The sequence below is a fragment of the Acomys minous genome (assembly GCF_964271855.1).
Source record: "Acomys minous genome assembly, chromosome: 11".
Lineage (NCBI taxonomy): Eukaryota > Metazoa > Chordata > Mammalia > Rodentia > Muridae > Acomys > Acomys minous.
The window spans coordinates 48,496,686-48,524,680 of record NC_140492.1 but is presented as its reverse complement, the minus strand read 5'-3'; the positions used below and the strand labels follow the sequence as shown (position 1 = coordinate 48,524,680).

The 27,995-nt window shown below is 45.7% G+C and overlaps 2 protein-coding genes across 8 annotated transcripts in view; both read right to left on the bottom strand.

Annotated features, from left to right (window-relative positions):
- Window positions 1–36: 36 nt before the first annotated feature.
- ZDHHC23 (zDHHC palmitoyltransferase 23) lies at window positions 37–15,902 on the bottom strand. Of its 5 annotated transcripts, none has more exons than XR_014783298.1 (6): window positions 15,715–15,816; window positions 15,001–15,269; window positions 9,383–10,093; window positions 7,278–7,445; window positions 4,141–5,045; window positions 37–4,000 (listed from the first exon to the last, which is right to left on the bottom strand). XR_014783298.1 is itself a non-coding variant. In XM_084802001.1 (6 exons), the coding sequence occupies exons 3-6, from the start codon at window positions 15,141–15,143 to the stop codon at window positions 4,778–4,780; spliced, it is 1,290 nt and encodes a 429-aa protein (XP_084658127.1). In that variant the 5' UTR covers window positions 15,144–15,154; window positions 15,230–15,269; window positions 15,715–15,902; the 3' UTR covers window positions 37–4,777. The 5 variants fall into 5 exon arrangements, 4 of the variants coding, with proteins under 4 accessions (XP_084658127.1, XP_084658128.1, XP_084658125.1 ...); XM_084802001.1 differs by having other exon boundaries at window positions 37–5,045; window positions 15,001–15,154; window positions 15,230–15,269; window positions 15,715–15,902; XM_084802002.1 differs by having other exon boundaries at window positions 37–5,045; window positions 7,278–7,436; window positions 15,001–15,154; window positions 15,230–15,269; window positions 15,715–15,902.
- Window positions 15,903–16,404: 502 nt separating this feature from the next.
- The window catches only part of GRAMD1C (GRAM domain containing 1C), a 73,527-nt gene continuing 61,936 nt past the window's right edge, over window positions 16,405–27,995 (bottom strand). For all 3 annotated transcript variants that reach the window (XM_084801716.1, XM_084801717.1, XM_084801718.1), the window contains 8 exons: window positions 27,538–27,656; window positions 26,809–26,951; window positions 25,828–25,931; window positions 24,320–24,496; window positions 23,126–23,183; window positions 19,544–19,654; window positions 18,983–19,088; window positions 16,405–18,173 (listed from right to left, as the gene is read on the bottom strand). In XM_084801716.1, coding sequence (XP_084657842.1) covers window positions 18,087–18,173; window positions 18,983–19,088; window positions 19,544–19,654; window positions 23,126–23,183; window positions 24,320–24,496; window positions 25,828–25,931; window positions 26,809–26,951; window positions 27,538–27,656 — 905 coding nt within the window. In that variant the 3' untranslated portion in view covers window positions 16,405–18,086. The remainder of the gene's footprint in view (window positions 18,174–18,982; window positions 19,089–19,543; window positions 19,655–23,125; window positions 23,184–24,319; window positions 24,497–25,827; window positions 25,932–26,808; window positions 26,952–27,537; window positions 27,657–27,995) is intronic.

The window sequence follows — 27,995 nt, the reverse complement described above, 5'->3', positions numbered from 1 at the left end:
CAAACACTTTCAGGACACACCAAGAATCACTAACTCTTTCCGTAAAGAAAGCACTTTATTTTCCTTTAAAACAGCAAAGTGACAGGATATTATTTTGCACAAATAGCAGTAGTTTGTAAACTCTCCATTTAAAGGCTTGTGTCTGAGTCTGAGGTGATAAGATAACGTGTATACAAAGGGCGCAGAGCGTCCATCTCTCAGCCTCTATTTTGTTGGCCAGCTGTAGTAGGTGTTGAATATGAAACTCATTCCTGGGTTTCACTTAGTCTAACATCAGACCCAGAAATTAAATCAAATTAAAAGGCCCCAAAGACCTAATAAATCAAGTCACCTAAACCCTGGCACTACACATGAACTTGCTGCTTTTACATGATGTCTTGTCAACGGCCCTGCCAGAAGAAAATCAAATTTTATTTGTATCATTACAACAGACTAACTCTGGTTTTAAAGCTTTGCCTTTTAAATACGAATTTTAAAGGTGGAAGTACCACCAGGAGGGCTCCAGTGCTGACAGATCACGAGCTCACATGGAGAGCACCACGTGCTCTGCTCGCCGTCCAGCTTAGAGCCATGTCAGGAGCAGATGGCCATCCACAGCATCAGGACTCAGTCGGCCACTTCTTCAGGAGAGTTACAAGAATCTCAGCAAACATTCACAAGAACATAGTGCATTTCTGTTGGTGTTCAGTGTAGTTAGCATGTTACATTCTTGCCTGCATGGCCTCTGCATGTTTAATAGGAAGCTGTTCACTTGCCAAACTGCTAAGCAAACCAGGCCCCAAGCAGACACCTCCAGCTCAAGTCCCATCCACTGCTTGTTTGAGAAGTCTCCTCTGCAAAAGGCAGGGTACCAAAATATGGCTAATGGGAAGTTACATCACAGAAACCCACTGAGCTAGTTTAAAGAGATGAGTGAGTATACAAAACATTACTTTTAAACTTTGTGGTCAAAGCTGTGCTTCTACAGGATTTTGCTCTATGATAAAAAGTTGATATCTTGCCAGGCATGGTGGCGCACGCCTTTAATCCCAGCACTCGGGAGGCAGAGGCAGGTAGATCGCTGTGAGTTCAAGGCCAGCCTGGTCTACAAAGTGAGTCCAGGACAGCCAAGGCTAACAGAGAGACCTTGTCTAGAAAAGCAAAAAACAACAGAAAGGTTGATATCCTACCCAAAGGCAGTCTGTCAGGCAGATATGAGTATCACACAGACTCTTATTGGCATTGTATTTTCTGGCAGTGGAAGGTTCTAGTATACAAAGTTTTCTCTTGCTAAAAAGACGTAGCAAGGACTATTACATAAGAGAAAGTTTACATCAGTCTTCCTTCTAGGCAGATAGTACAGTGGACGACAGTCATTGCCTTCACCTAAGGAAAATGCCACTTGGGAGAGCAGAGATTTGCAATATCCTAGCAACTACGTGGCCAAGGAAACAGACAGCAGTGTCGCCGAAACACATTTAAGGCTTCATTTTAGCGGAGTCAGAGCAGCCTGCCGATGAGGCAGTGGCTGACAACGAGGCAGTGAGAGTGACCTACACAGTACTTTGCAAGTTACTAAGAATCACTTCTACTAGTGAAGGGATTTCTCCTTTCCTCCAGGCTTGACCCTTAGTACTTTGCACTTGACTCAGTTCAGAAGCAGGCCTGGTCCTCTTTGGTGGGATGTACATATGGTGTGGTAGTAACACCGGGGATCAGGACAGCGTGGGCTCTTTACGAGGCTCAGATGTAGGGCAAGAGAAGAGGACCAGCTTACCTGGAGTCCTGTGTGTGTGGAGCACTTGCTCACATGGTCAAGGGCTTACCCAGGGATGTTTGGGACAGCCCATTCACAAAAGTCTTGCCCTTTCAAAGACTCTAGTTAAATCTTTTACCAGTTGGAATTCTCCAAGACCTACAACAAAACTCCAAAAACAACTCAAGATCGTAAGGAAGCTCAAAGCCTAGGAATATATGCCTGGGGCCCAGAGGAGGCTGCTTATCACTTAGAAATGCACTTCAAAAGTGGCATGTGTGTTTCCTATTTCCCTTCTGTGAGGCAACAAGGCCAAGACAAGTTTAAGGTCTCAAAATTATCTTTGATCTTTGGGATCCCAGAAACAGTACCTGTGTAAAAGCCAAACATCTTAAGAAGGAGTTTTCCTCACATGAATCTCCCATGGCAGAAAGATGGATCATCCTGCAGGAACTGCAGTCCTCCCTCAGCTTCAGTCCTGACGCACAAAGGAGCAATTCAGTGCCAGGGAAGAGCTGGGAAGCAGTGTGCTGTTCAGGGTAGGAAGAGCATGTGCCCTGTTCTTCTCTCCTGGTGAGCTCCTTGTGCATGGTGGAGGGTGAATGAGAAGCAAGGATCTTCTTACAGGCTTGGGCTTCCTTCCACAAACACCAAAGTTCTCCAGAAACTTCAGCTTTGGAGCTGGAGAGGGGACTCAGCAGTTAGGAGCACATGCTGCTCTTCCAAGGAACCTGAGTTCAGTTCTCAGCACCCATGTCAGCTGGCTCATGGCTGCCTGTAACTCTGGCTCCAGGAGAGCTCTTCAGGACACAAACACAGACACACATCACACACCATTCATACAGACAACACATACACCATTCACACACACACCATTCATACAGCACATACACTATTCATAAACACAACACACACACACACAAATCTAAAAAGAAAAGAAACAAGCTTTTTAATTGCAATGAGCCATAGAACTGACAAGGAGTCTCCATCCACGTGAGTAGCCTCATTCATCTCACCCTTGAGTGTCGAGCTCTGAGAAAGATGGTGGTCATTCCTAATTCTCCCCATGCTGAAGATGTGGCAGGCACAAGCACCAACTATACAACTTCTGTAAACGCTCACAGCAGTTAGACGTTTAGAGCGCTGGCTACATACCTTGCTTTCAAGAGACATGAAAACCACCAATTTCTGCCCACATACGCTGTCTTTGACATTACTGTCATCTCTCTCACACCTAAAATCCACACAGAGAAATTAGTTGTATCCAGCCAACTTTCATTCTAAGTGACTGAATCTGGGCCAGGAACAGGCATTGCCCTAGAAACTGCAGCCAGTGACCACCTCAGGCTTACTCTCTGGCTGACCCCAGTGGAATACGAAGTCTTTTTTTTTTTTTTTTTTTTTTTTTTTTTTTTTGGTTTTTCGAGACAGGGTTTCTCTGTGTAGCCTTGGCTGTCCTGGACTCACTTTGTAGACCAGGCTGGCCTCGAACTCACGGCGATCCTCCTGCCTCTGCCTCCCAAGTGCTGGGATTAAAGGCGTGCGCCACCACACCCAGCTACAAAGTCTATTATTGATTAAGCAATAGATCTCTGGGGAGAGCAATGACAAACCTGGATGAAAACGTGGCACTTGTCTTCAGGAGAGCCCTGGTTAATGGCAAGTCTAAGGGTGGCACCCGCCACAAGGGCAGGCCCCACTGCAAGTAGCAGGGGCATTCCCTCAGGGTGTACAAGCAGGCACAGAATGGCAAACAACAACACACAAAGCACTGTTTCCGCACTAGGAAGCAACAAGGCCAAGGCAAATTTAAGGTCTCGCAAATTATCTTTGGGATCCCAGAAACAGTGCCTGTGTAAAAGCCAAACGCTTCAACAGAGGTTTTCCTCATATGAATCTCCCTTCTCTGTTGCAGAAAGATTGGCCATTCTGCAGAAATCTAGTCTTCCCCAATTTCAGTTCTGAGACATAAAGGAGCAACTTATACCAGCGAAGAGCTAGAAAGCAGTATTCTGCTCAGTGCTGGAAAGCAAGTGCATATACCCTGTTTTTCTCTCAGTGAGATACCTGTATGTAGGGGAGGGTGAGTGAACAGCTGTGTGGATGTGGGAAGGTGTCAGTCATCCTGGAGAGAGCTCATGCTGGACTGATGTTCCCACAGCAGTAATAAAAAAAAAAATCAAGCCCTTGATATACTCAGCCGCCACAGCCAGGAAAGAAGATGGTGTCCCCTCCTTCCTGCTGCTGTCACCAGTATGCCAGTGTCTCACCAGGTAAAATGTGGAAAAAGGGGAAAATTGTTTGTTAGAATTATAGTAAATCTAAAGTGATACACCAACAAATAAACATATTTGTCACCTAAAGCTCTGCCCACTACACACTGCACAAGTAATAATGATTCTCACCAGCTGTCCTCAAGACGAGACGACCAGCATCGTTCCTCTTGTTTCTGTAGCTGTACAAACCGATTGTCTTAACAGTATTGGCTTCAATATTCAGATCTACAAGCAGTTTGCTTAGCCCTAGGGATTTCCTAATAATACTGATACCTCCGAGTGCTTGAGTGGACAGGAGTGCTTCCACACCCCTCAGGTGGCCCTCATGGCTGCTCTGTGAGGTAGCCAGGCAGCAGAAGCCCCCATACAGATGAACCTGAGACTTGGGAAAAATGACTCTACCGAGGGGTCATATGGCTCTTAAGAATCGAAAGGAGGACTAGGACTACCCTAGTTCTAACCAACTTCCTTCCTCATACAAATGGTTGTGCGTGGGTGATCCACACCCTCTCTGCAGCTTCTGCTGCCTGAGTCAGCAAGGTGGTAGGAAAGGACTGGCTTTACTCTTGCTGCTTCAGTATTAAAATCCCTTAAGTTATGAAGGCAGAAGAAAAATCACCCTTTCTTCAGTCCTCTCTCCGAACCCGAGCATAGCCCTACAGAAGCTCTGAGAAGTGGGCGATGAAGATGAACCCTGCGTGGACACTGAAGTGTGAAATGGAAAAGACAGCAGCAGAGCGTCCCTCAGGGCTGCACGGAAGGCACTTCAGACAATGTCCTCAGCGGGGCTGTGGGCTATGTGTGTACCCAGGGTGGAGAACTGAAGCCAGTTGCGCAGGAAGCCCCTGTTATACTGGCCCGTGTCCACAATGAGCCCACAGAGGAGCCGGCGCCCAGTCTTCTGCCGGAGGGCCTGTTGCACTTCCCTCTCGGTCACATTGTAACTGATGTTTATCAGCTGGATGAGGAAGATGTAGGCCATGCCCGCTGTGATGATCACAGAGTACCACACGCAGGTGAAGGACAGAGCCGAGCTGTGGAGAAAGGGACCTTTCTAAACATTTTGTACTCATTAGTAAGGACTTGAGAATCCTCTCCAGACCCCACTGCAGAATATGCTAGTATCTTCAGAATGCCAATGCCCAACTGGACCTCTTTAATTCTCCTTTGGATTGTTAGTACCTTATTTTTCGGACCATAAGACGCACCCAGTTTTTAGAGCAGTAAAACCCTGTGCGAATTCCTCAGCTGGCACACTGAAGACATCGATAAGTGACCTCTTTGTTGATGCCCGATGGACAAGAATTGGACCATAAGGTCCACCCTAATTTTCTCCCCATTTCTGGGGGGAAAGTGCATCTTATGGTCCAAAAAATCCTGTACATAATTTCTAGTACATTACAGTTAGCAAAGGATGTTTTACACTCCACAGACATCAGGGTATCCAGCACGTTTGTTGAATGAATGAACAACCCCTAAGTTGTCTCTAACTCAGGAGGAAACAGAGGTCCCGGGAAATCCTTATTGGTATCCTCTAGGGATCTGTAGATGGAAATCTAAGAACAGGGCTATCTAGTGCTGACTGAGCACCGAGAGGCCACTCTCAACATCAAGAGCCCTTTATGTATGTAGGAGCCAGTCTAGAGCACTGGCTGGGGTCTCCTAGGAGATCTGAGTTCCCAGCACCCTAGCAAGTCAGCACACAACCACCTGCTACTCCAGTTCCTGAGATCAGATGTCCCCTTCTGGCTTCTCTGAGTGGCTTCTTATACTTAGCACTCATTCACACACATGTAAATTAGATAAAATTTAAAAAAAAAAATCTGTAGGAACCTAACATTTCAAACCAAATCACACAGGGCAGGAAAACATCTTTTGGGCTCATTCATGAACTATAGGGAGGAGCTGCCCATTAGAATAGTCTAAGATCAGGTTATGCTCACTCGTACATGCACAAGTGAAGAATTAGCTAGGAAGAAACACACAGGCTCTTCATCTGTAAAGCTAAACAGAGCCTCACAGATGACAAAACAGAACTTCACCATAAAGCTGAGGTGACAGGAATCATGGAGTGGGATAAGAACTAACGGTGGAACGAGTTGAGTCAACCACCAAACACACAAGACATTTTGCAATACGACATTTATCATCCTCGTGTTAGCCAAGAATTTCAGTGACTGTCCACATGTCTAGAGAAGAAAGTTAACACAAGAAGAGAGGGCTGCTAATCACTCTAAAATACCTATGATACCCAGATCTAGAGTGGTGAGCTCTGCCACAGACTAATATGAACGAACACCATACAGGGGTGCCTGGTTACAAATGCAGAACCAGCTCTAAGAACAAAGACTGAGAAGAAAGAATAAACATTCCAGAGACCACAGAACACCCATGCCAAGGGAAGAAACACAAAGTATGGACAGGAAGCACCCCTGTGTGTAGGGGGAGGAGTGAAAACAGCACCCTTGGTGGTGGGGGGGGCAAGGGCACCCCTGGTCTGTAGCAATAGGTGTGGCATGAACATCCTCCCTGTGGTGGGGAGGAGTGGCAGACAAGAGCACCCTGGTTGGGGAGGAGAAGGTGAGTAGCAAGAGCACCCTGATTGGTGGGGGTCAGGTGGGGGGAGGGGAAGAGGGGAAGAGGGAAATGGCAAGACAAACATAGAAGAATCACACTTACACCACTGCATGGAGATCTGTACAGTTTTTAAATTGGTTCCCACCTAATGATGCCTAAGCAATTTTGACCTAGATAACACAGTAATCATGAGTGGTGAATTAAAAAAAAAAAATTAGAACAAACCATGAGAGATTAGAGAGAAAAGAAAGGTTACAACAATAGGAACACTTCTCAAAAGGACCATATTATGACCCCAGGCACAAAGAAGCCTCTCAGCAGTGGGAGTCCCTGAAGAAGCCAAAGCCCATTTGTTTGCTTGTTTAAACAGGGTATCTCTATGTAGTCCCTGCTGTCTTGGAACTTAATTTGTAGATAAGGCTAGCCTCGAACTCAGAAAGATCCACCTGCCTCTGCACACAAGTGCTAGGATTAAAGGCATGCACCATCAATGATGCTTCTGATATCACCTGAGAAATACACTTATAGCCACTCTAGTATTGTTGGCAATTTTAGGGATGCTTGCCATCCCCAAAGCCTGTCCTATGCTTTGATTGAGAACTACTAATTTAGGAGCAAATAACCGCCGGTGTCTGGGAAACATTTACTACTTCCTCGCTGGCCCTCTTAACAGAAGGTTGCTGACCTACCTGTAATTATCGTAAACTCCAGGGCAGTAGAAGAGGGCTGTGAAGAGGCTTCTGTCCCTGCAAATGGTGTTCAAGGTCAGCGATATCCCATACACCGAGGTGAGCAAGAAGATCAAAAGGGCAAGTATAAATGCTTGATGGTTTGATTCTCCGACGCAGCTATTTATCCTCAAAACAACAGAGGGGGGCGGGGAAACAGACATATTTGAAAATGTCTCATGTAACTCACGATATACAAGACAGCCTTTAAAATGCAGACAATAGGATCTTCGGTTACGAAATAGTAATTCAGTTTAGTTTTAAATTTTGGGGAAACAAAAACCTGTCTACTATGTGATGGAGTATTACATTTTCTATGGACATTATCACTTAGTTTGAAGCCAGGCCTAATAAAATGGCAGAACCCAGATAACAACTCTATCCATCTAGATATAGAGCTTGCACACATATAAACATATATAATGTATGTACATGCACATATGTGGGATTTTTTATGTAAGCTGAGAATTGAGCCTGGTTCATCATGCATGTTAGAAAAACACTCTGCATTTGGGTTACATCCCCAGCTCCTGTTTCTAAATATTAATAACTGAGGTCTATCATCCAGCTATGAGGAGACCTGAAATTAAGCAGTTAAGAAAACTTGAAGAGTTGAGTCAGAAATGCTGCACAAAAACTGGGAAATATGTTTCATATGTATGAGATCAACAAAAGGATCCAAAGCAGTTAGAACAAGATATTATGAAGGTTCATGTAAAAAACAGCCCTGTGTCGTGGCCTTTGTGAGAGCAAGGTGTACAGGCCACCTCTTCTGCACATGCATCCTCGAATGCTCAGTGCCCAGAGGTTTCCTATGGGGGCAAACTGTCAACTCTGCAAACTGGCATTTGGAAATGACCCAACAGACTCCCATGCGCGCACACACAACAGGGATGAATTACAAAGACAAGCAAGTACATGTCTAAAAAGAAAAACGCCCCTTTATACCTGAAGACATACCCAGAAATGAGCTATCCCCACCCTAGGGCCATGCACTCGAGGGCCATTTCAATATCCTCCAGGCACTGTCTGCACTCTCACTCTCCCCTGTTCTCTTCAGACCTAAAGTGCAGTTCATTAGCCAGGACTGCCCAGAGAGCAACACAACTGCAAACCTGCTACTTACAGCATGTGCAGCTGAGTGCGGACACGCCCTTCAGCCCAGCATCACTTGGTGGAGTTTTAAATGATGCACTCTGTATGTTATGGGCCTGATGTGACCTTGTCACTCGCCAGCTGGAAGGTACAAAACAAAGCCCGTCTCCTGGCAGGTAACCAGCACAGGGATATCCGACAGGGCCCGGACTCCTCGATAATGAGTGGGATTCCCTTGTTGCATAAAATGATTAAGTACATACAGGAAGATATCCTTGTATAATAAAGATATACAACAACAGTCATCTGGAAACAGGGACCACGTCCCAGAATTCTGTTCAAGAGACATAGGAAAAAAGACCTATACAGAATGTGTGTGTGTGTGTGTGTGTGTGTGTGTGTGTGTGTGTGTGTGTGTGTGTGCACGCATGCAATGCTCATCAACAGAAGTTGATACTCAATCATTCTCCACCTTACTTTTTAGTTCAGGTCTCTTACTGAACCAGCAGATTGCTAATTCAGGTAGATGGGATGGCCCGCAGCTCAATGAGCCATCCCCCTGGCTCTGCCTTCCCAGTGCTGGGATCAAAGGCACGTGCCACTTTGCATACGGGTGTTGAGGAGAGAACTCGGGTCCTCTTGCTTGTATAGCAAGCATTTTACCAGCTAAGACATCTCTACATAATTTTTTAAAAAATTAAATCAACCAAAGGAAAATTGGAAGGAATGAAAGAGATAGGGAAAAATAAAACTTCCTAAGTTTTTCTGCTAATCTCCTTCAGAAAATGACTGAAGCCACTAAATCTGTGAGACTCAAAACCCTGATGACTAAGCGGGAACATCCTCACAGCCTACAAATATCTACAAGGTGTAAAACTGGGAAAATGAGACGTTTTAGGACAGCACAAAGGAAGATCAAATGAATTTTTATACGAATTTCGTTTCTGGCCTTCCGGATTTTTCCAACATACCAGACACAATGATGGTCCATTCTCCTGACACAGATGCCACATATCCGGCAATGCCATGCCCGGGCGGGTCGTACTAGCTGGCACTTGGCACACCAGTCTTCCTTTACCTTGGCAGGGCTGTCGAGCCCCACCCTGGAGGAGCCCTTGATATCGTCCTTCAGTGTGCGGCTGTTGAGGCTCCCCGAGGTCTCTGTTCCGGAGAACCCTTTGGTCTTCTCCTGCCCTTTCTTAATCGGGCATTCGATTTGGCTGTTGCTTGGGGATTTGTCATTGCATGCTGGATTGCTGAGGTAGCCTGGATTCTTCTTGGCTCGGTACAAGGCTAGGAGTATCAGAAGTAGCCCGCAAGTAAGAAGAGCCAGCTGGGTGGGCCCTACGCGCCCTCTGGGGACCACTTCCCGCAGGAACACATAGTACATGTAGCCCAGTGAGAACAGTCCAAGGCTCAGGAAAAACAGTGTCTGCTCTTTCCTCCTGTGAGTGAGGTAGTAGTACCAAAGTGCCAGCACGGGCAGGGAGGTCAGAACCACCACCCCCAGCAGGAAATGCCAGGAAGCCACGTGAAGGAAAACTGGCAAAAGTACGAGTGGAGGGACGATGCTAATATTAACCTTTTTGGCTCCTCTGAGCCAAGGGATTCGGAGGCGGTCCGAAATTGTGTCTGTGATTCTCTCGCAAGTCTCTGGACGCACTGATTTACAGGTAAGCCATCTATTCAGAGAGAGCAGAAGATCGTGCTTTACACGGAGTTAGTGAAGTAAAAACTACAGGGGGCCCAGATGTCAAGCAGCAGCATAAGTGATAAGACAGCAAAAGCCAAAATGTTATTCCCCCAGTACGAAACACAAGCTTTTTAGGTTCAGGTATCCGTTTTTAAATAGGAAATATGTTTATAACTACCAGCATTCTTTCTTAAATACACAGGCATATACACACATTCCATACAGCTGTCTAGTCCTGAGTTGTGTACACTCAAAGCAATCTGTTTTTAAAAAATTGACAATGAGAATTCAAAAGGTTATTAGGTAAGTGGTAATGGTCTTCCAACGAACTCTTAAGCTGGGGGGCAGCCATCGAAGGGACTTAGTGGAAGGGGTGGCCGGTCAGCTAGCAAAGAAAGAGGCGGGTGCTCCAGCGCAGAGCAGTGGCTGCAGTTCAAAGCCCGCCCTGGGCCCCGGGGTGAACCAGGCTGTCCTAGACAGGAGTCTGCATAAGCAAGAATGAAGAACACACTAAAATAGCTCCAGTGACCGAAGAGAAGCGTGTCTGCTGACTTCACACGCTTAAGCACGCTGCTGTTGGAGTGTTCTGATTTTAAAACCAGATCACCAACGCGTGAGTATTAAGAGATGAGGCTGCTGGACATGGTGGTGCACAACTTCACTCACAGGTCATGAGGGCCTGAGGCAAGCAGATTACTGAACCCAGAAATTCATGGCCAGAGTGAACAATACAGTGAGACCTTCAGGAGGTTGGTCTTGTAAGAGGTTATGAGGCCATGTTTGGCAGGAGAGTCTTCACGAATGGGATTAGAACCTTTATAAAAGAGGCCAAAGGAGCCTACTAATTTTTCCACCACATGAAGATGCAGCAAGAAAACACCAATTATGAAACAGGTGAATCAACTGTGTTCATTTCCTAGTGTCTTGTAGAAGGTAGGATTGAAGACCAATGGGACTAACAGTCATAGAGGAAATCTCCAGTCAAAGTGGTCAGGGTGATGTACGGCTTCTCTTGAACTCTTAGGCTCAAATGGGAGTAAAGAAACAAGGGGCTGAGGAGATTGGCTCTGTGGGCAAAGTGCTTGCTATATAAACATGAGGACATAAGTTTATATTTCCAGCACCCATGTAAAAAGGCACGTGTGGTGATATGCTTTTGTAACCCCAGCACTAAGGAGGGGGCAGTGGATCTCCAGAGCTCACTGGCCAGCCAGTCTATCCACTTGGTGAACTCCAAATTCAGTGAAGAAACCCTGACTCAAAAATTAGGGTGGAGAATCTACTACGTAAGTCATCTGGCATACCCCAGCCTACACACAAATACATAAACAAATGACAAAAAAAATGACAATAAAATCATAGTCATAATCATAACGGTGACTTTAGGGCCTAAATGATGATGCAGTTGGCAAAGTCCCTGCCATGACAGCAAGAGGACTGAGTTTGGATTCCTAGCACCCATGTGAAAACGTGGAGCTAGCAAGATGACGAGGAGGTAAAGGTGCTTGCCACCATGGCTCAATCCTTGGGGTCCACACAGTGGGAGGACAGAACCAACACTGGCAGGTTGTCCTCTGACCTCCACATGAAAATCATGGAGCGTGCATGTATACACACACGCACATGCATTATAAAAACAGAGAGGTATAGGGCGTGAGCTTGCAATGCTAGTGCTGGTGGGACTCCTGGAGCTTGTTGGTCAGCTAGCCTGGCCAACCAAGGAACTCTAGGTTCAGTGAGAGGAACTGTCTCAAAAAAATAAGACAGAGAACCAATTCAGAAGACACCTGATGTCAACCACTGTCCACCAGGAACACACATGTGCACATACACATACAATACATATAACACACGTGCACTGGCTTTAAAGGCATAATGTGTAACCAAAGGGGGAACATAACTTGATGATCTGAAAAGTCCTTGGCCTTCTTAGTCCATCTATGCAGTAACAACAGAGAAAGCCTGTGTGGGAGAGGCCGTCATGAGATCAGTACAGATCAGCCCTGGGCTGCACCAAGACAATGGCAGGATGACTCTTAGAGCCGCTGAGCCTGGACTGTGCTCCCATCCTGAGCCTAGAGTGTTTGGGCAACAATATTTCACAGAAAATGGCTCAGAACACCCATGAAACCTCAAGACCCACTGCCTAGCACCATCAAGTCTCTCCTCCCTACGTTCTAGAGTAGTGTCTCACAGAAAGCGCAGATGTGGTTCCTGTAAAGCCAAGTGCAATGTAGGCTGCAGGGGCCACTGCATTAGCAGCAAGTTAGGTGGCATCGTGCATTCCCAACTCTACAGCCCTGCAGAGTACAGTGCTGTGGGGCATTGCTACATCCACATAGATGGCAACGGATGTCCCAGAGAACATCAAGGCAGAGACCAAGAGGTACCACAGAGCCTCACTAGGGCACTGTCTTGTGTACCCGCAGGTATGGGATCACTGCAGAGAACCTCCCCAGGCGGTGCCTAACAAAGCTGTAGGGAAAGAATTGCCAAGGCCCCAAAATGGTGGACCCAGTAGCACGCAACTTCTGCGTAGACACAAGATGCCAATCCATGAAAGTTGCAGTGTAAGCTGCACCCTTAGGGACCCAACTTGTAGCTCAGTGTATCTGGAAGGTAGGATATCAAATATTGTTTATAAGACTGGCATCATAAATGTCATCTGCCCTGTGGGAATGGGACCAGTCTTTCCTTTTTTTTCTTTCTCATTTCCCATTTCTGCCACGGGAATGTCTTTTCAACGAATATCCTACTATTGTGTTTTGAAAGTACATAGTGTGTTATTTTTTTCTCTCTTTTTATTACTTTATGCATATGAGCGTTTGGCCTGTGTGTATGTATGTGCATCATGCGCATGCCTCGTGGCCACTGAAGTGAGAGAGACTGAAATTATAGGCAGTTGTAAGCTGCCTCTGGGTGTTCGCATTTGAACCCTGAACCTCTGTAAGAGCAAGAAGCTCTCTTAACCTCTGTTCTGCCCACAGTCTGTTACCCACAGGCCCACAGCTGAAGGATGCTGCCTGAGTCTTCCATAAGTTTTACCCATTTCTTACTTAGATGACTTCACTCAGACCACTCTCCAGACTTAAGATGTCTGCCCTGACACCTGAACAATTAAATACCTGATGTTGTTGGGATGCAGTCTGCCTGTGAAAACATTCATTTGGAGTGTGGAAGAAGTAGATTTTGTTGGTTGGTTGGTTGGGCTTTTTTGAGACAAAGTTTCTCTGTATAGCCTTTGGCTGGCTGTCGAGGATGTACTTTGTAGATCAGGCTGGTCTTGAACTCACAGGGATCCCCCTGCCTCTGCCTCCCACAGTGCTGGGATCACAGGTGTGTGCCACCACGCCCAGCCAGAAAGAGGCAGATTCCTAAGGCTCAAATATTTGTGGCTAAAACTCATTTACTTCAAACCTAATTGTCAATGCAATCCTATTCAGAGGTAGGGCTTTTAGGAAGTTTAAGGTCAGCAGGATAGAGCGTGAATGAGATTAATGTCTACACAAAAGAAGACAAGGAAGGTAGGGCATTTGTCCCTCCTGCCATGGGGGGATGTAGCAAGAAGGTGCCACCCATGAGGAAGAGGGTTCACACTGGGTCCTACATCTGCCAGCACTCTGACTTTTGACTTCTCCACATCCAGAACCACAGGCAGTAAGTAGTCCACTTCTATCACTCGTAATGCACCCAGCTAAAGTGTTTGTTGCAGCAGCCTATGTGAACTAAGGTGAGAAAGAAAAGGTAGTTTAGGCAAAAATAATGTTAGACAGCCTTTTTCTCTGAGCAGGACAAACCTTAAAGTGAGTGGGAGATGATAACCTGGAGTCACAGAGCAGCAGAGGCAGTAGGGAGCAGCAGGGGCAGTGGGCATCTCAGGGGCAGGGGAGAGCAGCAGGGGCAGTAGGAGCAGCAGGGGCAGTGGGAGCAGGGAAGCCTGTCTCCAGGAAAAAAGGGAGAGATAGGGGAGAGGAGGGGGCTTGGAGAGAGAAAGAGTTAGCCAAGTTAATGGAAAAGCCGCAGTCCTGAGTGACAGCCATTATGGGAACAGCATCGTGTCTCCACTCATTAGTGCAAAGTGCTCCATTTTCTCAGTATGGATTTTAGACTAAGTCCAAAGAAGCTATATTTAAGGCTACACACACAGAGAAAGACAAGGAACAATTACAAGAAGGTTATAGGCTTTAAGAGAAGATTAACAATCTATAGTACCAGTAACTTTGTTACCAGAAGGGGCAGTTTCTGGGAAAAGCTTGTCTCCAACGTCATTCTTCCATAAGCAGGCATTTAAAACTATATATTTAGAAAAATGGCTATGATGCTGAAAACTCTGTTTTTAAATAGCAATTTCGACCACTGAGATAGTGGTGAAAGTAAAAGCCAAAGATAAGACAATATTACAATCAGGACAGTGTTGTTACAATCAGGACAGTGTTGTTGCTTACATAAAAAAGGGTCCCTTTCTGTGGGGTGTACATGGCCTTTCTCCTCAGAAACAAGGGGTGAACCAAGAGCAGAAGCATCTTTCAACCTCCAAGCTCCATGTGACCAAGTGAAAACGACCCCTTGCATGGGCTCTACTGTAATCACTGAGAATGTAAAACTTTCTGGGCTGTTCATTTAAACTTGCAGTTTGGCCCGGATTGTGCTTAATACATTTAATTTCCCTACTTTCCCTTTCTCAGCATGTTCTCTCCATCATCTTTTAAAATGAAAGCTGTTCAGATAACTCATTTTTATAAAAATCCTCACACCTGACATCAAGAACAATTCTCTACTTTAGATCCTTTGGGAAAGCAAGAGCAAACTCTGGCATTCTGGATGGCAAACCTGAAAGAATATATGGTATGTCTCAATAGAACCAGTGGGGTCAGCATCTGGGACGTGTATGCTTACCTGTCACAGCCTTCATCGAGGTCCTGACAATCACACAAACAAGCAGCCACGTGGTTCTTTTCCCCATTTCGATCTATGTACTCACAACAGCACAGGGGCTCCAATTCGGGTTCTTCGGTTTTCTTTTTTTTTACTGGCTTCATATTGCCCTTTACTGTAAAGATGTGCACCTGTCACCATGAGGCATAAGACGCTCTCAGAAGGTAAAGGTGGCAAGAACTCAACTCACATTCTGTAAACACATCCTTGCTTCTGATTAACGCCAACGCCTGAGCAATAAAAAATGAAAAGAAAGGGGGAGGGGTCCTGTTTTCATCAGGCTTTTCTGGCTCTGCATTGCCTAACAGGGGGGCTCCTTGACTACTGGGGTTCTGAACATTTTCATCTACCCTTCCCAGCCAGGCTAGCAACATCTGGGTACCGGCCGTTCCCATGGCGACAGCCGACCACGCGGTCCGGGACAGCAGAGCTAGGGCGGCCGGGTTCACCTGCGGGTGCCGGCTGGGAAGGGCCGGGCGGTCCCCACCCCAAGGCTGAGTGCCGTGGAAACTCACCCTCGCAGGTGTAGGCAGCGACGCCCCGACGCTGCAACCACCCACCGCACAAGGAAGCCAGGAGCCCCCAGCAGCGCCGAGGGCGCCGTCCAGCGCACTCCGAGCCCGCCGCTCCGAGGGCGTGGGCGGGCCTGGAGAATGACCTTGGCGGGGAAGTTACCTGCCCTCCGACGAAGGCGGGGACCGGGAGGAGCTCCGGCTCCTCTGGGCGCGGCTGCGAGTGGGACCCCGCACCGCGGGCTCGGGCGCGCCGGGCGGGGTCGCCCACCTGTGAGCACCGCCGGTACGCGCGCCTACCGCGCGAGCCAGTCGCCCCCGGCCGCCGCTCCGCAGGTCGGCGCGCGCTTCCGGGTGCCCCGCCCCCGGCGCCGGGATCCCGCCGCCCGCACGTGCGCCGCCTGCCCACGAGGCCCCTCCCCCGCCCCGCTCCGGGCCACCTGGCTTCTGCCCTCCCGCAGCTGGCAGGGTACAGGACCCGAGCCGGGCATGGCGCGCTGCGTGCGTTCGCGGGCGCCGGCAACAGGCGTTGGATTCGATCTCCACCGCCGAGTTCAGGAATGCCACCCCATAAGTCGCCCACTTTCCCTTTAGGCCCACTGCTGCTCCGAAGACGGGGCTTAGCCAACTTGTTCGCACTCAGGAGTCCTGGAGGTAGGGTCTGCGTTCCAGCCAGGCCTCTCTGGTAGTTTGTTTCAGTAGTCTGCGCTTTTGCAGAGACACCTTTGGGGGAGGGAGGGGTTATCACTACACGAATCTGTAAGAACTGTGGGCCTACTTACAGGTTTTTCCTACCCAATAGTTTCTAGGTTTGGTTTGATTTTTTAAGCAGAAACAGAAGAAAAATAACAACTTAGACATTTTGGGTTTTATTGAAGTCATTCTATATAACAGATTTTTATTAATTCTGCACACATATTTAGTCTTATTTACAAAACAACGTTGGTAATCTTTGAGGTATATTGTAAAGTAGTTTGAGAGGAACCACAAAAACATTCACTTTGACAACGATTTCAAGTTTCTAATCCAGTCACTCTTGCACGCTGCCGGATACTTCATATGTCCTTATCAGAAACAAAACAAATAGGAGTTCTTACTCTGCACCCCTCCCAGGGAGGACAGCTGGGACTCCCGAGGGAAACCCACTTCCCTTTATCGGCATTTTCATTCCCTTCAGGCTGCTCAGAAATGCTGTTAGCAATGCCGTTTGGCTTTGGTGACGCCAGGGAAAGGAATCCTTTCAATAAAGGTAATGGTTGTTGAAACAATAAGTACATATATGTACAGTATTACATGTGCTTGCACACCTGTGTGCGCATGTGCATGTTCCAAAGAAAGACACTAGAGAACAAAATAAATACATCCTGAAGTTTTCTTAAGGCCTGGGGGACAGAGCTGGTGTCAAGTCAGGTCACAAAGTCCTGATTTTCACAAACCACTTGTACTGAGACAAATGCCAAGGCAACTTTCCTGAGAGCCCAAGCTTGTGCCTCTCCCCGTCAGTCAGCATGCGTGTCCCCCACCGTGCTTACTGTGCTGCTCAAGTTTGTGTCCATCTTATAATTTGCCAACAAGACAGGCCTCACAGGTGTGAAGAATGAAGTTCCAGATAACAGCTACTGTTTTCAGTCAGGTGGGTCATGTCCACCACGGGCATGGTGAGGCTGAGTCCAAGTACTGGTTGTGGACTTCTCTGATACATCAGAAATGCCCAGATTTTATAATAATAATAATCTGGCTTCTAAAACTGAAAGTTGTTCATTTTAAGCATTGGCAGCCTACATACTTCCTTTTCCTAAGTTACTGTCTGGTCTTTTGATATATGAATCTCACCTTTAGTACATATACATACACACATATATGTATATATGTATGTATATATGTGTGTATATATACATACATATATACATACACACACATATATACATATATATATATATATATATATATATATATATATTCCTTCATTAAGATACAACATGGCCACTGAATCTTTCAGACATTCAAAAGATCTGACCATTGGCCTTGCATGCCAAATCACTGAAGACACTGTAAAGATGCAAACCTGGAATGTGTTCACTTGGAAAACCCCACTCCTTAAGAGTGGGAAATGATCAAGGGGTTTTTTCTTTAGGTTTTTAGGCAGACTGAGCTGTGAGCACAGCCCACTGGGCACACAGAGACTCTGCTAACAAATTTAAAGGATCAAGTAAAAGGCCTCACTATAGAAGAGAAGCCACAGTACCCAGGGTGACTGCCTTCCCCTTTTGTGTCAGAGAATTTCAATTCCAAAATATATTTCATGGTTCACTGGAGAAGTTCACAGCTTAAAAACATATATATATAGTGAAAAGATAAGAGTTGTAAGGCTATTGGAGAATAATCATCAAGTAAATGTTATTTAAATAAGATTTTCCTAGTAGAAATCCCAGTAATAAAAATATCAGAAATGCCCTTATGACAATGACAGTCTTCGTTCGCCATTTCCTTCCAGATGTTGTCTTCTGGGCCCAGTTGTGGCTCTGATTTCCACAGTCAGCGCTGGCTCTCCACAGCCACCCCAGTCTTGTTCTTATTTAGCAAGTCAAAGGTTTTCTGAAGCATAACAAGTGAGCTCTTCAGCTGCAAACAAAATGATCGAAAGTCATATACGTGTATGTGCACATGTGCTCACATAAAACACCTGACCACCATATATGTGACTCTCCAGTATCTGCTGCGTGACTTCTGGGGAGCTCTCACCAGGTGCTAGAGGGCTACAGCTTTTCATGCCATGTGCCTTCCAGGATGTCCATCTAATTATCCAGAGGGAAAGGCTGTTTCCTTAGGTGTTTCCCACGGCTCAGTGGTCTCTTCGCTCTCCGCTGAGCCAGGTCTTCCTAACCCACTCAGGGTCCTCTTCACGGTTCTAAAGCTCACCCCTACCTACCGACCCATCCGCTCCTCCCCTGCCTCTCAACCCCTCGTGCCCTACCCTGCTTCACACTTCTATACTACTTAGTTCTGCAATTTTACAAACAGATTTGAAAGCCTGTAGGGAAACTGACTTCTCTGATAAGACTGGAAGCAACATGAGACCTAGAAATTGATCCTATTCCTTGCTGTATGCATTCATCTCTTCATTCAGCAACCCTGAAGTATCCGTTTCCAGCTGGGCTCTGTGCTAAGCACGGAGCTCACAGTGCTGAGCCAAATGTCCCTAGCACTAATCACAAAAGGCAAGGGGTTCAAGGCTAGGACACGCATAGATATGCTTATAGAAGGAAGAGGAAGGCTTCTCTTCTTGATAAGGCATGGTCATCCACTGAGAGAGAGAGAGCCATGAGCCAACAGTGAGAATGATGAAGTGAGTAGAAAGTTACTAAGCAACTGTAGAGAAGGTTCATTTAAAGAGCGGCCGGTTCCCAGCCCTGAGCCCCAGACTGGCCTACCTGTTCCAGCACTGCTATGGAATCCTGCAGCACTCCCTTCAAACGGCGGGCCTCATCTTTGTTCTTTTGAAGATGTTCTGTTCTTGAGAACCTATCAGAGACTAAACTGGGGAAAAAATATTAAAAAGTACGAAAAGAGCGGCAGACTGTTTGTTTGGTTTGGTTTTTGGTTTTTTTTTTTTCGAAGACAGGGTTTCTATGTAACACCCTTGGCTGTCCTCGACTCACTTTGTAGACCGGGCTGGCCTCAAACTCAAAGAGATCCACCTGCCTCTGCCTCCCCAAGTGCTGGGATTACAGGTGTAGGCCACCGAGACCAGCTTACAGACCTTTTATTTACAGAAATTACTGTGCCCCATGAATTGCAAAAACAAAACACCAAATCAAGCCCCCAGCACCACCTCTGCAAAAACAAAAACTATAGTTATAAGTAACTATAAAATAGAACAGACCAGATTTTCTAGAGTTAACTTTTCTACAAAAAAGAAAACAACAACAAAAATAAACAAACAAACAAAAACCCTGATGGTGGAAACAGGCAGGCTAGGGTGGAGAACTTACTTTAAAGATTTCTCTTCTTGGAGGTGAAGCCGATAGAAGGACTGAGCAGCATGCTCTATCTTTGACAACTTCAGAAACAGAGTCACGTTCAGCAGAACAAGGAGCAGCAAACTGGGCAGAGCAAATGACAGCTGGTTAACCCCCACCGAGCTGCCCTGCAGGCCTGGCCACAGAGGAAGCCCAGCACGCTGATGGGACAGGCAGGAAGATCTACTGCGACTCAAGACCACAAGGCAGCCCTGCCCACAAAGGCAGACCTCGTCCCAACTCTCCCCTCCACTATCAAAAGTGAAGAGAGTAAAATAGTGTATATGCAAAAGCTTCCAACTGTATATGAACTAAACCATCTCCTAGTTATTCAAATAAAGTATCTCCATATCATTACATGAAATGATCACTTTCAAGTATCATGGATGTTAAAGAAAATGATGGAAAAAAGAAAAGGCCTTGAACAGCCTCAACTCACAGGTTGCCTCTGACCTGTCTCCTTTCTTCTCTGCTGAAATCTCAGGCAGTGCTGTGCAACCGCCAGTTTAGAAATCTACCAGGTAAGCTTTCAGGGTCCTTTTGGGGTTATGTTGGCTTACGCAATTATACACACATAATATTTCATTTTAAAAATGAAATGAAGATCAATATGCAGCTGATTTTAGTGACATCACAATGTGATGTTTTATTCCCAGTAGAATATATATTCAGCAATACATTCTTCTTGCTTATCTTGAACAAAGGAAGTACACATGTATTAAAGAAGTGCATATATTAATGGTAAATATAAAATCTTTACATGCAAGCTTAGTGTTTTAACATCAGCCTTTCAAATTAATGCAGATCTTATTATACATGTATACAAACTGATAAGTAGCATTGTATGTCTTTATTTATTTTCTTCTGTTAAAAGATTTACCTGCCTCAAATTAGACTACTTGAGTCTGAGGGTAGAAGTCAGTGGTAGAATGCTTACTTAGTATGCACAGGAGCCTGGGTTTGGTTCCAAGCAGCACAGAAAATGAAAAAAGTATATAGATACATATAGTGTGTGAAAAAACTAAAGGTAACCAGGAAATCAAACCTGTGAAATTATCATGGCACTAAAGTGATTTTTTTCCCCTGCAAAGTAATATAATGATATTTGTCATTCAAAAATGTTATTGCAAACTGATTTAATTAGAATCTGAAACCTTTTCTAAAACTCAGAGACCTGAGAACAGTTGTTGGAGGTTGATCTGTTGCTGCCCAAATGAGCAGACTTGCATATCCAAAAACGTTTGTAACCTTGCCTAAAAACGTATTCCTGTTTGACCAATAAAAAGCCAACACACCCAGGCAGGGCACATGGGATAGGCGTGGCTGTGGTTCCCAGGCTTTGGGGACAGAGAAGTTGTCAGGAAAGGAAGCAGTCAGAGACTGGAAGAGGAGATGAGAGAGGGTGAGGAGAAGGAAGGAGGCCGCGGACATGGATCACGTGGAGTTAGACGCGCATAGCCAGCGTGGATGGAGGATTCGGCCCAGATGAAGAACATTAGCAAGCATCTGGGATTATGAATGGGAGGTAGCTCAATAGAAATTATTAGAAGCAGATGGCATGGGTTGGGGCTATGGGAGGTAGTTTAGGGGATTAATATCTGCCCTGCCCCAGGTGAACTAAGGCTATTTTAAAATATAACAGGTGTCTGTGTTTTTATTGATTGATAGTGGGTTAGAAAGTACTGCCATAGTAATTACACCCTAATAATAAACATGTATTAGGCCATACATTTAAATTAACAGCAGCAAGCTGTGGAACCCGAGCCATGGCGACTCCATCTTGTCCTAGACTCCATCTTAGGCCTGTCCTCAAGTTCATCCCAGTTACTGGAAAAACCACAGACTGTTCCAGGGAAAGAACCACCCTGGGCCTGACCAGGGGACAGTGGGAGTGTACCTAACGTCCCAGATGGTATTGTTAGGTCCTGCTGCAGGGCGTGGCTGGCATGGCTGCCGTCTACCTAGGGGTGGAGCTTACCCTCTCCAGAGATTCAGTACTTAAGCCAGACATTTTGGTTCCAGGACGCCCCTCCCTCCCTCTCTCTCTCTCTCTCTCTCTCTCTCTCTCTCTCTCTCTCTCTCTCTCTCTCTCTCTCTCTCTCTCTCTTCACCCTCCCCCACCCCTAGTGCCCACACCCCTCCCCTTCCCCCTCCAGTGCATTTATATACTATAGCTTCCTCGCCAATTAGCTCCTTCTGTTTATTTAATCAATCATCTGCTGCCTGTGACTGGGGCGGGGAGGAGTTGAGCCCCACTCAGTCCCGCAGGCCGGACTCTATAGGCCACTCCCTATACCGCATCCTTCTCCGCCTGCTCTGATTCAGTCATCTCGAGTGCCCAGCCTGGCGACTCAGGGCCACGTGGGTATGGCTTCTCTCCCACCTCCCTCTCCACCTGAGGTGACTTTGCACAGGCAACTTATCCTGTACCCCAGCTGCTGCCAAAAGGCACTGGGTGCCTATTTGGGGTGACCAGGGCTTCCCTGGACTCTGTGAAGATGTGGCCATGCGAGAGTGAGTCCTCCGGAACAAAGCCAGGCCTTGGTTCCAAGGTGATCTTGTGTTCTAGAGAGTCGGTACATGGATTTACCTCACCAAACTTAAGCAATCACAGGAGTTGGGATGCCAATTCCATTGTCTTGTGCTTTGGCATGGCAAAGGCCTAGATCACTCATATCAGAATAATCCAGAGTATGTGCTTTAAAATTCATCACTAGCCGCTCTTCTTTGAGGTCCTGCTCCCAATAGCTGCTCACAACTGTTTGTAACTCCAGTTCCAGGGATGCAACGCCCTCCTTTGGCCTTTGAGGCCAGCAGGCATACAAGTGGTCCTCAGAGATACATGCAGGCAAAACGCCCATACACATAAAAAGAAATTTTAAAATTCGTTTACATTTTTAAAAATTCCTGGTTGCTATCAAAGTCTAACAAATCAACCTTTGAGATTAGGGGTGAAAAATCTGCATTTAAGCAAACTCCTAAATGATGCTTATTCATAGAACATGAGAACCATTGGTCTGTTTTTGTGAACTAGAATAATCTTATTGGAATTTTACCAACCTGTATTGTCTTTAAATTTATGGAACATGTCATAAAATCCCACCCACAGGGTTCATAAACATAACTCAGATTTTTTAATGCTGAGTATGTATTTTATATTCCCTTAATTTTTACAATTCTGAAAAATCATATATCAAAAGCTATCAACCCAGAACCTTTCAGACTGCTTTTATAGGCCAACATGGTCAATAGTGACCATTTCTATCCAATAAAACAGAAAAGCAGCGGCTGGTGAGGTAGCTCAGTGGTTGAGGACACTCGCTGCTCTTCAGAGCACTGGGGTTGCTTCCTAGAACCCACATAGCAGCTTACAGCCTTCTGCTTCTTCCGTCCTCCGCAGGCACTGCACACACAGACATGCAGGCCAAGCACCAATACACATAAAATAAGAATAAATAAATCCTTTTAAAAGAACCACAAATGCCTTCCGACTCTTTGGGGAACTATTTGAAAACAAATGAAGATATAAATGCAAGAAGCAGAGCGAGTACTTACAATACACTCGTCACCACGATGAGAGCCATGTCGCAGCTGGCCACAGCCTTTCTCTTTCCTGTGGAGGAAAGAGGACACCTACTAATCACCTGAAGTTAACTTGAGGAATGGCATTTAAAGATGAAATGATTCAGGGTGAATTCTAAGTACTTTTTTATTCATGATACCCTGGGTAAAATGCAAAACAAATCTACAATGAGGTAACCCATGGCAATTCTTCAAAATTGAGATATGTTACAAATTAATTCACTGTGAAGTTAAATAACCAGTTCACTACACGGTGAGTGATATACAGCTAAGTACCATCCCTGCTAAGAACAGTTGAGTTGAGCTAATATACAGTGTTTCTCTCCTTTAAAAGAAATCACCCGTGACTATGGCCTAAACCTTTCTTTAGGTTTCAAGACAAAAGAGCCAGTGATGTTAATCGGTGGCTACACGTGGTTAGGCTGGCCCCTGCCAGGACAATCAGAGTTAAACATCAGAAATGCAGGAAATGAACAAGTGAACTGCACAGAAGCTTGGGATTAGTGACTTACGTTGGGGACAGAGGCAGCAGGATAGCTACAGTCAACAACTGTAACAAAGGGACTGGGTACAGGGCCATCAGACATGAGATTTTATTTAAATATCCTTTTTTTTTTTTCTTTTTGAGGCAGCATCTCACTATGTAGTTCTGGCTGTCCTGGAATTCATTAGGTAGACCAAGCTGGCCTCGAACTCATCAAGATCTGCCTGCCTCTACCTCTGAGTATCAGGACTAAAGGTGTGCACTGTACCACCAGCCTGAAGCTTTTTTTTTTTTTTTTTCAGTTTTTCGAGACAGGGTTTCTCTGTGTAGCCTTGGCTGTCCTGGACTCACTTTTTAGACCAGGCTGGCCTCGAACTCACACGATCCACCTGCCTCTGCCTCCCGAGTGCTAAGATTAAAGGTGTGCGCCACCACCGCCCGGCTCAACCTAAAACTTTTAAATGCTGTGTGGGCCAAATAAAATACTCTACTGGCCATATGCCTGCCATGTCCCAACTGCTCCTTTAGGCCTCTATAGTAGCTGTTGTTAAGAAATTCTGAGAGTAATAAACTATCAAAAAGGAGAAAAAGGCAGACTTCCTTAAACAACATTCTTCATAGACAAGCGCCACCTCATGCATCCTAAGGCTACAACCTTTTGTCTGTTCAACAGTAGCAGCTACCTGTAACATCCACTTTGGCCTCAAAGCCTGAATCTGTAGAAGAACGCTGAGAAGGCAGCTTTGGAACTATTTCTGCTGTTCGGTTCAAGGCCCGCCTTCTCCGTCGCAGGCTGCTAAGTTTTCCAGGGTCTTCAATGGATTGACTTAACACAGACTCTTCCATTAACAAGTCTGACTCTAAGGAGAAAATTTAAAAACAAAAGGATTGAAAGGAAGCCTTCTCAACTATAAGACCCATGTAGCGTGTGCGTGGGTGCGCGTACATGTGTGCATACGCAGGCGTGCTTGTTTGAGCCTTGATAATCTACTCTAATCATACCTTGGTTTTACAGACTAGATTCAAACTTTATTCTTAATTAAAAGCTTGAGAGAGTGCGGTGACCCTCCAGTGAAGTGTCACTATTCTAGGAAGAATGGGTATCAATAAATGATGGGATCCTCAGTGGAAACTTGCTATGTGCCATATGAAATATTAATGTAATGGCTTCAGTTATGGAAACAACAGCTCCACACACTTCCACGAGATTGCTAGAAAGGTTCCCAAGACAGGGTCTATCTAGTGCTACTTACCCCCAAAGGAAAGAGTAACGTGTACAAGTTCTACTGTTTGAAAAGAAAAACTCTGGTAAAGGGAATCTTCAAATGCCTAAATATCTCAATTTCGTCCTTTATTTCAACCCTTTCCTTTGCTCAGTTTTTTTTTTTTTCATCAGAAGCTCATTAGCCAGTGGGCAAACTAAGTTTCATTTTCTCTGTTGCTGATGAGAAGTTTAATAATGAAACAGCCAAAGGGAAAAGAGCCAGAGGACAAATAACTAGTGGAGAAAACCATACATACAGCTTTAAGTTGCTAGAGCTGACTGGCCTCCAGCTTTTTCTTCGCTAAAATTAATTATGGTCACATATGTACAGTGTTCCCTCCTGTATATATTAGGAAATGCCCCAGCACACAGCTGCACCGCCTCTCACCAGCAGCTCCACTAACTCCACCCACAAGCTCAGCACCATTGCCAAGCGGGGCCTAGGTAAGAGCAGGAGGGCTGCAGCTAAGAAGGCAGGTGTGGGCTGGGGCTCTGCGCATGTGAGAGAGGACAAGAGGACCTACAGGCTGGCTTTGTAATCCCTCGCTGTGGTCAGCCTCCTGGCTCCTTTCAGAGGCAAAGAGTGTGTAATCCTGGACAAGTCACACAACCGTACTGTTTTGATTTCCTGTGCAGTAAAGTGGGAAAAACAAATCATAGCTTATACTTCACAGGGTTGCTATGAGGATGAAATGTTAACAGTATGATGTATGTAAAATTTTGTTATGTGGCAGGCATATAATGAGCATTACATAAGTGTCGTTAGAGCAACGATAGCTGAGAATGTAAAATCCTGCAACTGGCAGAGCACGCAAGGCAACGGGAGCCACTGCACTGAGAGCCATCACCACCTGGCCCGCTCTGTGTCCTGATGAAGGGCCAGCTAGTGAACGCTGGTAAAGACAGACGCACGACAACTTTACACACCGAGCTGTTTGAAGTAGTTCTCCAGTGAACTCCAGGAATTCTTCTCAATTAAAGACTTGACAAGGCCCCATGGTTGTTTCCTGTATTTCAAGTCTGTGGAAACTCTAATAGGATAAGAAGAAAATATTTCTTTAGAGACAGACTTTAGCCAACAGATCAGGCCCGTTCAGGGGAGTGTAACCATAGACTACTTTAGCTTACCCCACTGCAATGAAATATAAGATTGCATTTTTTTTGAAAAGCCAAAAGAAGTAAATGCCATTACTATTATAAAATTTTTAAATGTTCTTCTTTTAAAACCATTGTGAGCTGCTAATAACTTCATCAAATTGTAATGCTCTACCCTTGCCTAAGTAGCGATGAAGGCTTCAATAAATGCTAAGAAGTTAAACAAATTTCTAAACGCCTTGGGGATCTCTAGTGATGGCATACTAGCTGAAAGTAACTCTATTAGCCGGGAGTGGTGGCCCACTACCTTAATGCCAGCACTCGGGAGGCAGAGGCAGGTGGATCTCTGTGAGTTCAAGGCCAGCCTGGTCTACAAAGTGAGTCCAGAATAGCTAGGGCTGTTACACAGAGAAACCCTGTCTCGGAAAAGCAAACAAACAAACAAACAAACAAACCAAGACAACAACAACAACAAGTAACGCTGTTAATTAGGGCCAAGCAAAGCCTGTGATGGCCACCGCTCTTCAAGCAGCAGAGCACCTTGCTGCTCACCGTGTCCCCTACCCAAGAACCCGTTAAACCGGGTCATGCAATCAGTCCTGTCCAGTCCTACAGCCTTTTCCTCCGGTGGCCACTGAAGGACACTTGTTTTAGCCCGTGTAGCCCCAGAATGTCAAAACTCCTACCCCTCCCCTGACTACTGCGGGACATGTGATTTAGGCAAGAAGCAAAGCTCTGTGGTGCTTGCCTGAGAGTCAGGGCTAGTGCTGCCCCCTAGCCTCCCCAGCGACACATGCACTTGCAGTAACTCACCTCAGCCTGCATCTCTGTTTTGCAGATCTGACAATACAGTATCTATTCAAAGTATAGAAGTAGTCATGGTAGGGAACATCGTGTGTCAGCACTTCTGTGTCAACCAAATAAAATTGTGCTTCCCGACTCTCTTTATACAGTGTCTGCAAAATAGGATAAAAATGCTTACACGCATATTTTCAATATGTTTGTTCCCAGGCAATTTAGAACATATTTACTGATGTTCCTTCTTACAGACACAAAAGACATCAAAATCTCATGGCAAGCTAGGACAGGATGAGAAATAAGTCGCATACTTGCTATAATGAGGGTGGGTTTTTAAAATATTTATTATTATTTATACAGTGTTCTAACTACATGTATGCTGTACTCCAGAAGAGGGCACTAGACCTCATTATAGATGGTTGTGAGGCACCATGTGGTTGCTGGGAATTGAACTCAGGCCCTTTGGAAGAGCAGACAGTGCTGTTAACCTCTGAGCCATCTCTCCAGCCCCAAGTTTTAAGTTAAAAATTAAGTTGACAATTCAAAAATCAATTGACTAATACAAGGGCCATACTTCCCACACTCATCAAAGGTTAACAAAGCTTTGAAGCAGCTTCCAGCCTGTGACAGTTCATCGCCCCCTGCCGGGTCTTGTGAAACTGTCTCATAGACTGTTCCCGGCGACAGGGATCTTTCTCTCCTGCTATGGGCACGACTCCTCCGGAACCTGACAGAATCACATACCTGCTTCTCCGTGGCAGCCGTGCACTTCCCAGTAAGCGGGTTACTGAGGACTATCGTGTAGGTCATGGTTCTCAGCTGGTCGCCTCCAGACTCAACTGCCCAAGGGGTAGACACCACATCTAGCCAGAGCAAACATATGGACGTTACGTTGACTCAAAGGCATAGCTTGAGAATTACATAACTATTTATGAGCAGTCCTAACCCCCATTAGTGAAAAAGAGGATTAAATATGAGCCATTCCTCTTCTAGGTGATATATATCAGGGGCTTCTGAACCGCCTTCTCTCTCTCTCTCTCTCTCTCTCTCTCTCTCTCTCTCTCTCTCTCTCTCTCAAGATTTATTTATTTATGTCTGTCTTCCTGTACACCTGCATTACAGAAGAGGGCACCAGATCTCATTATAGATGGTTGTGAGCCACCATGTGGTTGCTGGGAACTGAACTCAGGACCTCTGGAAGA

Bases quoted from the DNA above. Each gene is read 5' to 3' on its own strand.
- ZDHHC23 (XM_084802001.1), bottom strand. From the start codon at position 15,143: ATGAAGCCAGTAAAAAAAAAGAAAACCGAAGAACCCGAATTGGAGCCC. The intron at 7,446-9,382 runs GTATGTTGGAAA...TGTTGTTTTGAG, and splicing joins ATGGACCATCATTGTGTCTG to GATAAATAGCTGCGTCGGAG. The intron at 5,046-7,277 runs GTAGGTCAGCAA...CTTTCTCCACAG, and splicing joins GGAGTTTACGATAATTACAG to CTCGGCTCTGTCCTTCACCT.